Source organism: Polyergus mexicanus, unplaced genomic scaffold (genome assembly GCF_030449975.1).
Source record: "Polyergus mexicanus isolate NDT 795.1 unplaced genomic scaffold, iyPolMexi1.0 SCAF_26, whole genome shotgun sequence".
NCBI classification, from domain to species: Eukaryota; Metazoa; Arthropoda; class Insecta; order Hymenoptera; family Formicidae; genus Polyergus; species Polyergus mexicanus.
In genome coordinates, this window is record NW_027223346.1 from 667,179 (window position 1) to 679,623 (window position 12,445).

General features: G+C 35.9%; 1 protein-coding gene across 10 annotated transcripts in view; it reads left to right on the forward strand.

Annotated features, from left to right (window-relative positions):
* Glurib (Glutamate receptor IB) overlaps positions 1-12,445 on the forward strand; it is a 210,071-nt gene that overhangs the window by 143,629 nt on the left and 53,997 nt on the right. For 9 of the 10 annotated variants that reach the window (XR_011448445.1, XM_070313997.1, XM_070313996.1 and 6 more), the window contains 2 exons: positions 5,502-5,629; positions 7,524-7,653. Coding sequence is in view for 9 of the 10 variants with exons in the window: in XM_070313997.1 (XP_070170098.1) it covers positions 5,502-5,629; positions 7,524-7,653 (258 nt within the window). In the remaining variant the exon portion in view is untranslated. Of the gene's footprint in view, positions 1-5,501; positions 5,630-7,523; positions 7,654-10,486; positions 11,237-12,445 lie in introns of those variants that run through there. The other variant, XM_070313999.1, reaches the window with a different exon arrangement.

Below are 12,445 nucleotides of genomic sequence, written 5' to 3' on the forward strand. Positions count from 1 at the left end.
ATTCTCTTAAATCCCACTACAATAAGACTCCTCCATCCAAGCTCTCTTCTCGTCGACTTCGTGCCCCGTCTGTTTTCACGCACAGGTGAATCCCTATGCCGGCGTATACGTGTCTCGAGACACGAAAGAAGGGGAGAAAGTTTCACCTCGCTCGGAAAACGAAAGGAGAGGAAAGAAAAAACTAACTGTGGACTGGGAAGAGGGAGACCGCAGGGTGGTGGCGGGAAAATCGGACGGTCCTCGGAAATTCCTCGGTATTATTACGCGTTTCTCGCTCCTACATATCGTCCGAGAAGAATAATGGCTACTTCCTGCCGTGACTTTTAGCCTCTGCCAAAATGAAAACTCCAAGATTTCAAGAAACGAGATCGCGGCAGGTTCTGATTCGCATTTCGTGATAATACTCGCGCGATTAATAATTGCAATTGAATTCAAGTATTGTATTTTAAATCGTGTTCTTGAAACTTTTATTTGCGAACAAACGCAGCCGCGAAGACAAAATTGAAAAACGTGTCGAAGTGAAAAAACTCGATCACAAGCACACAAATGTGGAAAATCTTTAAACGATTGTCAGCAAACTTTATAGAGATACGGACTTTTCACCGATTTTCTGCCCGAACTTTACGTAAATCTACATTCCCTCATTAGTATGTATCTTCAAGTTTTAATTGGAAACATCATTATACCATTACTTCTCTCATCGTCATTATCTGTAACATTGGACGCAGTTCGCGTTATGGCTTACGATCGTTTACATAAAAGTAAACACCGCGAGAAGTTTGAGAATTTCTTCACTCTTGTACGAAGGCCTCGCAATTTTAGTTACCACGTTGGCATTTAGTAGCAAATAGTTTTATTTGTCGCGATGATTGCGACTTACTGTTATTACGTGTAACATGCGTACGATCCTCCGCGGAGTTTACGACCACACACTTAAGAGTATCTCGCTCTTAGCGATTTCTATAGAATTCGTATGCATCGCCAAGTGCGCCGGGCTCAAATCGAGATAATCGTTGGGTCGCGGAAACTTTGTCTATTGTGCGGGAACTTCATACGGATACGGGGTGGGCCAGGAAACAGTGCTCTGATAATTCTGATAAGGTCGGTGCATGCCCGCGTATTTGCATCACACCTTCGCGCACTGCAATACACCTACACACGAACGCCGTGACTGCTAAAGGACAAATAGGAACATGCGTGATAGGACAAGTTACCAAGTTAAATGGTTCGTGAACGCGCTAGTTAGAATTAGTTGTTCTACAGTTGCTAAATATAATGCCGGCGACACAGGTACAGGTATTTAATTATGAAAAAGGGAGGAGTATTTTTTTCCCACTCGTCTCTCTCTCTCTCTCTCTCTCTCTCTCTCTCTCTCTCTCTCTCTCTCTTCCACACACTTTCGCAACATTTAAAAATCCGTTAGGCTATTTTATACATAATTAGTCCAATTATAGCAAAATATGATCTTGAAAAATAGACGTATTAAGCAACAATTTTCCGTATATTTACCTTGAATGCAAGAATATAATATATGACTTCGATAATTATACCTTTAAACTATAAAGATCTGTAATTATCAAGCCTGCTATACCTGATATAATAATCATCCCTTGAAGGGTAGAAATGTTTCCGTGGCGTGAAATTATAGCGTCCGAGTAATCAATCTTACTAAGTTTATTGTCGCGGAAGAAATCTTACGTACTGTCGAATGGAACCACGAGATTCGTCTAGTTGTCTGTTGACGGTGGCCGACATCGTCATCGCGACCTAGTTGAGAAGACCGCTCGGTTACATTATGATAGGCACTTGAAAGTTTGAGAGTAAAAAATAATTTTGCCTTTTCGACGAAAAATAACGTGAGAGACGTAGAGCATAAACTAAGCAAAGGAGGAGTGAATTTTCTAGTTGAGATCAAGATTTGAGAAAACTTATCTGAGAGATATCGTCGACACTCTTCCAAATCGCTTTTCGCACCGATAAAAGTTGAAGTGTAAAATATAGTTTGTAACAGATGATTACATTTGTAATACTTTTACACTGAGAAAATCACACGAGATTCGATAACTGATTCGATTAATAAAAAAGTAAAAAAATATTTAATCAATAAACAAAATTCAATAATCAATTATACTTGATACTTTTTTATAACGATAAGAATCCTAAGCGAACAAGATGCTTAAAAGAACGAGATCGGTAGGATAATCGCAATAACTTCTTCAGCTCACGTAGTTGCTGAAAGCTATCTTTAATAAAAGCGCTTGAATTTTTTATACTCTCACATTATTATCAGCTATTCGTTGTCGCTTAGCTGTTGGATAACGTGTATTGTACTATCGGCTATACATATGTGTATAACGAAATTAGATAGTGGAAGTATCATCTGCGTGAACGTAGCATCTGTCCGTGCAGTATGCAAACTTTGCCGGCATCATTAGCCTGACCCAGGCTGGCTGGAGCAAGTAGATATATTTAGTATAATAATAGACGCTAAACTTGTTTACGCACACACACATACACACATATACACATACAGCAAGCCAATGCATAGAGTCGATAATACTGCGAGCATCTGCCGTCTACGCCTTGATCCAGCATCCCTTTCGCATACTTGACGCAACTTTGGTATGCTCATTGTATGTCGAACGGGATTGCGTATTGATTCGAAACTTTCACGATATATTGAAATAAATAAGATGATAGACGCTCTAGACAATCGGCATTGCAATACTTCGTGTAAAGTTTATCCCATACAAAATGCATCTTAACGGATAAAAATTTTAAAAAGTTGTATTAAAAGAATAGCAAATTATAAATATTTAGCTTAAATTTATATTAAATTGCAACATCTAGAAAACTAATTAAAATTTAGCGAGTTATATCTGTCCCGTTAATTGGTAGTTTCAGTGAAATTTATGTATGCTAAAAAGAAATTTACGCCGACAGCGTGCCGCTGTTATATGCTTTATTTAGTGCACTCTACGTATGTCTCGAAGTTTCCGGATTAATTTACGCACACATATATGCATAAAGTTACATATATCTATAAATTATAAAATATTGTACAATATATATTTTATATATCAAATTGAATCAAGTTCAATCAGTTTTAGGCGTACGTTTTTATAATCATATATATATATATAAAAAACGTACGTGCGTTAGTTACAACTTACAATTAGAAGCAGAGTCTCTTTCTCCCTTTTTTTTTTCACGGATTTAAAGAAGGGGACACGTAATTTTTATGACCGTCGGCAAATGTTGGCAAGTGTTAGCGCGGTCGCGACGGTACACGGAATTAATAATGACGAAAGAGCGAAGGGACATTCTTGACCAAGGCGCGGGAGCATATATCACGATGCCCCATTATGCTTATGAATATAAATGCACCCTCGGGGTGGCCACAATAAATGCCGGCCGTTGCGCTGCCGGATCTCTGAATTCTGCTCTACTGCATGTATACGTGGTATAGCCGCGGAACAACGAAAATAAAAACTACGTCAGTCTCTACCACCCCTCTTTTTCCCTCGTTCTTTTCTAGCTCAAGTCCTGGACGAACGCTGGGCGTGAGGGCGAGCATAAAAGAATAATTAAAATAAAGTAGGCTGTGAGCGCAACTCGAAATTATATACGTGCAGTAATGATAACAACAAAATGAATAATAAGCCTCTGCATTTAGGTATACGCAATTCGTAAGCCTAATGAGTCGGCTTCAGAAGTCACTTTTTTTAATCGAAAAAAGGAACTCTAAACGCAATTTATTGTATGCTCGATTGTGAATTATTTTCATTCATTATGTTTTCTAACAAACGTTGAAACATCCAAAAATTCAAATATGATTCTTTAAATTTCTTTAAATTTGAAGAAAATATTTTTTGATCGCGTTTCAAGATATAAAATATTTGAATTTATTTTTTACCGTTTAATGTTAAATATCGATAATTTATAGTCATATATTTCGAAAATGTTTAGAGAGAATATATCATATAAAGAAAAGAAAAATGCTTAAATGGTATTTTCCAACTAAAGAAAAAAAAAAAAAAAAAAAACGTAAAATAAAAACTTAACCATGTTTATCAGGTTACATAGCTTGTTAGAACGAAGGGCCCGCAATGTTATTCGCATTAAGCATCGAAAATACCGCCGTTTTTCAATCATTTAGACGAACGGCGCAAAAATCTCCGACCACAAGTCTTGTCAGTTTCTTCTTTAGCGATTAACTTGTAGGGGTTGCAGCTCCTGCAGCTTCTCCTCAATTTCTTTTTCCTCGCCGGTACTCTTTTATTCGCCGCCTACCTTCCCTTTGGATCGCTTCCAACCGTTTGAATCTTCCCTCACCTTCGCAATCGGTGCCGCCGATATCCTATCTCCGTCACTCTCTCTTTTTCCTTCTACCGTTCTTCTATACGTTTTATCGCGTTTGTCCATCGCCATTTATCTCCGGTATATCGGTTATTGCGGTTTAACACCCTACCGTCAAAGCTCCGTATTATCATATTATCGAATTATACTCAACCATAGGGATACAATAATAACGATAACTGCGTGCATACGTATGTTTAATTAATATATTGTAACTTCAGTTTTTTTTAGCAACAATAAAATAGCATCTGTTCTTTTTTTTTGTATTACTATTTTAGCTTGAATTTTAATAAAAGTTCAATATTGATTTAACGCTGAACGTTGAACGCGAATAAAAAAAGATTGTTTTTGTGCGATACAGGTTGACCATGCCATTAAATAATGTGACAATTTTCACATAGCAAAATATTGTTTGAAAATAAAAATGTGTTTACATTGCAATTTTATAAACAATAATATTCCATTTGGACGATTGTGGTACAACTAGTAGAATAAAATTATTGATAGATATAAACGCGCGCGCGTGACGTAAATTGACAAGGACATACAATTCTCCTTCATTGTTAGCTTCCTCACTCAATCGTTTATTTCGCGTTATTAAAAGCGACTTTGTTAGCGTGGTAATCAAATTTAGATTTGTGTGGCTTGCCGCCACATACGCTGTTTTTATTGGTAATCCTTTTTGTCTCCATCGTGCTAATAAAAACGGATCTATATCCAGCAGGTGTTCAGCGTATGTACCGCAAGCTGACACTTTTGCGGTATTATTGTGCTTTGTGGAAGACCACGCATAATGGTCAACAAGATTATCTATCGCATACGTTCGCTCGATCTTAATAACGCGCGCATATTTAGTTGGTTTTTAAATAACAACAACGTATAAATAACAATATCGCGTGAATACATCGTGTACTATAACGCATTCGAAACAAAAAATAAAGTTTTGACAAAATCTTATTGTCGCGCGCAAGTTCTATAAAGTTAAAATAAGTACGATGATAAGGAAATATTTTAAATAAATGTCCAAGACTCGCAAAATCCTCCAATATTTCTGAATATTTAAAAAAAAAAATCATTTTATGTTATCTACAATTCTTTTTTTATTTTTTAATAATAACGATCGTTGTTTTTCCATGTTACAGTCTGTAACCAGTTTAGCAGAGGCGTGTTTTCTATGTTGGGTGCCGTGAGTCCAGACTCATTCGATACGCTGCATTCTTATAGCAACACCTTTCAAATGCCATTCGTGACACCCTGGTTTCCCGAAAAGGTAAACAATTATTCTTCTTTTTAGGTTTCTATAGTTAAGATAGCCCGTGCCTTTATCGTCTCATATTTTTTACTTTTCAATCCTTGAAATATATTTGATTGGAATTTTATTAGAATGATAATCATTATTGTACATCTTATTAAATATACATTCATTCAGAATTTACATCACTGCTCTGGGTTTTTCCACGCAATCATGTAATATCATCGGAAGAATTTATCCGTTTTTATAGTATTTATCTCGCTTGACGCAATATTATACGATTAGTCATAACTGACGTTTTTTCGTACAGCGAGGCGATAAATCGAAGTCTTATTTAAATTTAATTTATTCATGAAACCTGTTTTTCCGTGTTACAATTTATATATCTCTCCTTCGATGTGCATACTGAAGCAAAACATACACGTGTAAAAGACACCATTTTATAAATTGATTCTATTTAAAATTATCTACAAAATTTACATCTTATTTTGTTTCGGTATTTGATAATTATTGAAATATTTGACACAATTATTTTTTATAAAAATAATATATTACGTAACATTACTCGCATTACGTTTTACAGCTCATTGAATTTAATTTATATCGAAGAGTGTATATACGTAATGGCTTAGAGTTGGCCCTTAAATCACGCGTTTATAGCAGGTACCCTTATAACCGATGCGTTCATCGTGAAAATAAATTTCTCATTCTACATTTATCGATTCGACATGGAAAGAAGAAAAATACACGCTTACGGTGTGCGTGTGTATGACAATAATTGTCGTTCGCGAAATCAATGGTTTTGTTTCGCGTTGCAGCTGATAATTAGCGGCGGCGCGATATGCACGATGATGGATTTGATCGATACGATCATCCATACAAATACGTAAATATATGTATATGCGATATACATACAGTATACATATTACAATTTGAATTGCGAAATGAATTGGCTACCCGAAAATTTATTCGCCTGCTCGAATTGCCGGGGCTGCATTTATCGCGCCTCTGTAAACTGATATCGCGTTAGGTTCTATAGAATGAACGCGTCGGGTTCGTGAGTATTTCGTCGTTGTGTGTGCGTATTTTTTCCACGATATATTGTATTTTCGCGCAGTATAAGTATATATGTGAGCGCGTAACGAACGTCGATGTCGTTTAAATGGTAATCGCCCGGTAATGCTGATTCGACGCCTCGGCTTTCTTTTTTTTTCTTTTTTTTTGAGGGCCAATTACGGTTCACCAGAAATGGCCATTTATATAGAGAAAATCCTTTTTCAATTTCCACGAGATCCTTCCCCGCACTGCGTTTGCATTTGCTGCCTTTTCAAGAAGAAAAAGAGACGTTATCGATATCCATGGAAATTTAATACATGATGGTACGATTATTCCGGTTGAGAGATGATTAATTTTTGAAATCTGGTATTTATTTTGCTTTCCGAGAGATCAATAACGAAATATCAAACGCTATATTTTTAACGGATATTTATAAATGATTAATCATAAAAATTAATTCCTATTTTCTAAAAAGTCTCGCGTGGTATAGATCTAAAAGGTCGCAATATTTATCGCGAGGAAAAAGGCTAAATAGAGATTCCGACAACTGAAATTAGTATCAAAAGGCATATATCTCGCCAGTGAATCATGATGCGCATGTACCAGTTGCACATTTGCGAGGAATTAAGTTTCAAAGAGAATTCATGAGGGATAAAAGCGATATGTATGTGTGAGTATCTGTGCGCATGTGTGTATGTATGCATAGCCTCAGATTAAAGTTTCGATGTAGCTCTGCTTTTCCCTCCTTAAGCAGAATTAATTCCGCTAGCGCGTTGAGTGAAGGATATACGCGATTACCTATTGAAAATTTCACAACTCCAAACGATCGATGAATGGACGGGATTATTGTACGTAGGTTCTGACGCCGTCCTCGGGTCTCCTGGACTTCGCCATAAGTATGCGGCCGGATTACCATCGCGCTATCATCGATACGGTGCGATACTACGGTTGGAAGAAAATCATCTACCTCTACGACTCCCACGATGGTAAGTCCCTTATCCCGCGACTTTCTCATGCATTTCTCATTTTACAAGGCGATAGCCGCGGGCTGCAGCCGAACAGCGCTCGCACCTCGACCCCCTCGCGCGATATTTCCCTTTTTATTATATCCGCCAAGTAGGCTCGGTCTCCCGTGGCCAACTTTGCCGATATCGTAGACACGGGATATCGAGTATATTCCCCCGTCTTCTGCGCGGAATAAAAACGCGCGTACGCGTGTCTGATATCGTAACCGTATCTTTGTATATCTATGTAAACGAAATATACGAAATATATATATATATAAAGACGTTTATAGTCAGATATGAAAAATGTGATGCATTCGTAAATAATCGTGATTTTTAAAAAAAAATGAAGTTTACACCCAAGGGAGAAATTTTTATAAGACAGTACGTGACTCTTTCTTTGTTTTAAAATCATATAAATAGAATAATATAAGATATATGATATAAGATATAATAACAGCCAGAAATAAAACGCTTCTTCGCAGGAAAAGTTGCCGCTTGAAAATAAATTGCGTCATGGAAATGTTACTTCTAATTAACTACTTGTATTTTGTATTTTGTTCGCTCTCTCTTTTCTTTTTGCGTTGTTAAAAATCATGCGTTTTTCAAGTTGACTCGAATAAAATCATGTATATGTGTGCATGTTTCGCACAACTGTAACATTTGCAACTTTAAATGTCAAATTTAAAGGACAGAATGAGTTTTTGTATATAATTTTACATAATTGCGTCTACAATTACTGATTTTGTGTTAGTTTTTACATTGAATCAGTAATTTTATATACAGAATTACAGACACCAATATACTCGAATTTTCAAGGGAAGCAAACAAATAGATAACATCTGTCGGGAATTCATGTATCTTCTGGCAAGGCCTTTACCTTTTAATTACGCTAATTGCACAATTATCTGTTTGTCTGACACGCGTGCGTAATAATCTAGTAAAATGTAATACTGTAATTAGTTTGATATTAAATCATGTTATCTCGATCATTTATTATGTATCGACTTTTTTTTTAGGAATTTCGTAAAAATTGTTGACAATGCTAGAATTAAATTATACTTTCGAAAATGATTTTTATTCTCATAACACGAAACGGTGGAACAGTAACTAACACAAGATAGTAACAAGACTCTCTTCTACAAACTGTTTTATACGAAATCTCTTGTCAATCTTAATGTTAGAGGTGAAGCGATAGCGGTTTAATTACTTAATTAATGGAACATGGGATAACTCAGACTGAACGAAACGATTAATCACTCGACGGATCGCTAGACAGTTTTGTATCTCTCGTCGACTTCCGGCCGTTATAACTTGGTCACGTGCCTCGGGCACGAGAAAGCCATTTGGAATTCCTCGAGCCGACCAATTGCTCTTCTTCGACAAACTTCGATAAGAACGAGCTTGAGGTAGTCTAGTATCGCGGAAACGGAGAGAGTTTAATTACCGAATGCAAATGCAAATATACTTTAGGGACTATCGTGCTGTCTCCGTGCGCTGAACGACCTCTCTTTCCTTCCTTCCTTCCTCTCGTTCCATCTCGTCCTCGGCTCTTCCCATTGCCTGCTATCTGACGTAGCTTAACCATGTCGTTTCTCGATTAAAGCGGGTATGAGGAAAGGAGCAAAACGATGAGCATTCGAAGATTATCTGGATTTCATGGTATATTTTTTGTTACTTATTCGTTCTCAACCTTTCCTAATTTAAAGTGTCGCGAATAATGCAAAGAATCAGTATATGAGTTATACAATGATGAAACATATTATTCGTTACCAAATTTGCAGTATCTAGAACTTGTGACATTCAATTATCGTAATTAATAATTACATATTTATATTTCGAAAGAAAAACTCGTTTATAGATTCGAAGAAGACACTTGCTGAAATATTCATTGGTTTTCCGTTATCGTAGAGGAAAGTTATTAACATAAAGAATATATTCATAGACTACGCGAGAGATTTATACCACATATCTATATAGACGATGAGCAATCGTGTCGTAACGTAAACCTTAATTGTTTTTAGTCAGATGTCGTCTTTTATACAACGATAATAATATGTATTGTAGATGCATTATAGAGACTATGGTCATAAAAAAGAAATAATCAATTCAAACTTTATACAAGAATGCAACGTGCTTTGAAAACTTGCGTATTGCTCTCAGTATTCGTAGAATCGTACAAAGAAATGACAACGATGCCCGTACATCAATCTGACAGATGACGTTATATTTTCCGCATGGAAAATATATATAACTGATGCAATTTCAAGATTAAGATACGTCAGAATTCTTTTTTCCTCGATTGCATCGTTACGTTAATAAAATGAATCGACATTGGTCAGATTGAATGTGTCGAGGTAGAACCGATTGCGCGAATGATCGAGAGAAAGTTTTGTCGGCTATGCTCTATTAGATTTTCCTGTTAGCGATGTAAATATTACATCAGATTTCTCTTTTTAGATTCTAACGCGCGCTTTTAGAGAATTTATGTGAGAAATTGCTCGTTGCTATTTGAACGACATTTTTTCTGTTGACATTTAAAATAGCTTCCAAGTATCTCAGAATTTTGCAAACTATATATAGTCAATGATATATGTGTATTATAAGAACACTCGGTACTTCAATGTTATCTACATAAGACGTGAAATTAACTCGCAAACTGTCACAACGTTGCTCAAGGATGGAATTAAACTTTTTCCCGCGAGAGAATAGACTTTTTCCGACAAGGCCTGCTATATCTTTATCTCTCGAGATTGAAATCTAATGTAAATAATTTCTTGTCTTCGAGAAATAATTTTGTAATTCTATTCGCGTAATATTTGTCCTTACGATCTCCTTAGACGCAACAGCGAAAATTATCAAGATGCCATGTCACGCGATGACTAGAATAAGAACGCGCAATTTGCATTCCTCTCTCGTTATATTCTCCCATTCACAGGTAAGACATGAACCAAACATGATAGAATAAACACATTTATGGATCACGTTCTCGCTTTCAATTAGCAAATGTTTGTGTGCGGAAGTGAAAACGTCGCACATGAGCTATTGAGTTCATTCCAAAGTTAAATCCTGCAGAACCAATAACAACGAATTAATAGCGAACGTATCAGTTTTCCCAGGCATTCCTGTCATCCGGCATTCGTACCGTCACGCCTGTTTGTCCAAGTAATGGAAAAAAATCACAAGTCGTTGAATGGAGTAATTTTCGAAACACGTGGCACATGACACGCCCGTTCCGTATTACTAACATTATAAGGCGGTTAAGTAATTGATTAAAATAGAGAACGAATGTGAGAAAAACTACGTGGAAAAAGCCTCATGCGCGTACGTGTCTGAGAAATAAGGTAAGATAATTAGTTGTTACAGGCCGCGTTGTCGCTCACTCTCTCTCTCTCTTCATCCGAGATGAGAGGGGATTCGATTAAAATCACAGTGACGTGCCTGCGTATCAGAGTCAAGCTCAGTTTCCTTTCCGGCGTCTTTCAGAATGACAGCGCCGACGTGTCTCGAGATCTCGGCATCTCGTTCTCGACTCTCGTAGTGGTGACAAGTGCTTTACAAAGAGGTGAACTATCGATATAATTATTTATGCGTTTACACTTTTATACTGCATATTTCGTGGATTTTTTGTCGATCACTTGGATAACAATTCCAAATCTATCGTGAAATCGTGTTTTTAGAATTATAAGAATTTTATAAAAGTTTAGAATTAATATCACTGTTGAAATTGATTGAATATAGACGAAATCTGAAAATCGAGAAATAACTTTCATTAAAAAAAAGAAAAAAAAAGAAAAGATTACTTCGTCTCTCGAAAAAATTCTTCTTAATCTCAGAATTTTATCTTTGAAAGACGATGCTACGATTTAATAATGTATGCATTATTAATACGCACATATGCACAGTGCATTAATACGAATATACATATAAGAGAAGTTAAGGCTATCAGACAAAGTTATCACAAGTACCAATCGCCAAACAAAGAGAAAACAGCTTAAGGAAATCTTCATTGTATAATCAGATTAGCTTTAATGCAAAAGAGAGTGAGAGAGAGAGAATTTGCATTAAAGATTCAGATACGAAAATATATTAAGATAATATGTAATTCATTATTCAGATATGCTCGAAAAATGTGGATGGTATCATCTATCGCTATCCTATCCATCAAGTAGCCTGATTGAGTAATTTTCAATTGCATTTAGCTACCTTCCATAATTAAGTAACAGCTCGCTGACAAAGGCGAATTAAATTCTCGCGTGATAATGGCACGTCATTGTTAAATCAGGTGTACCGATGTGATTGTGATAAAATATGCGTGTACGTATAATGACTTTTATATAACTGTCAATTAATCGGGTCGATGCTCGTTCAAGCCTCATGTTAACGCATAGCTGTAACACGAACTTGTAAATTGATTTATTATGCACGCCATAGGTAATGAAGCATCGCGGTAAAGTCATCACTCAATTTGCAAAATTATTTCGTAATATCAACGTAAAAGAAGAATGACAATCAATTATCTTTTATTTATAGACTTTTTTATTAATTTAGATTTTTTCTTAATAAAATCTAGAGACAGAGAGATCGATATTTTATATTTTCAATTTTCAACATTAAATATTTTTATTATTCTCAAGTTAAAAATCTATTAAAGCATAAAATTAAGTTTGAAGTAACAGTTATTTTATAATGAGTAATCGCATCTTTAAAATTTGATTTTTGAAAAGTTCTCTGTCATGAATTGCCTATAATTTACGAATTTATAGATCCTCTT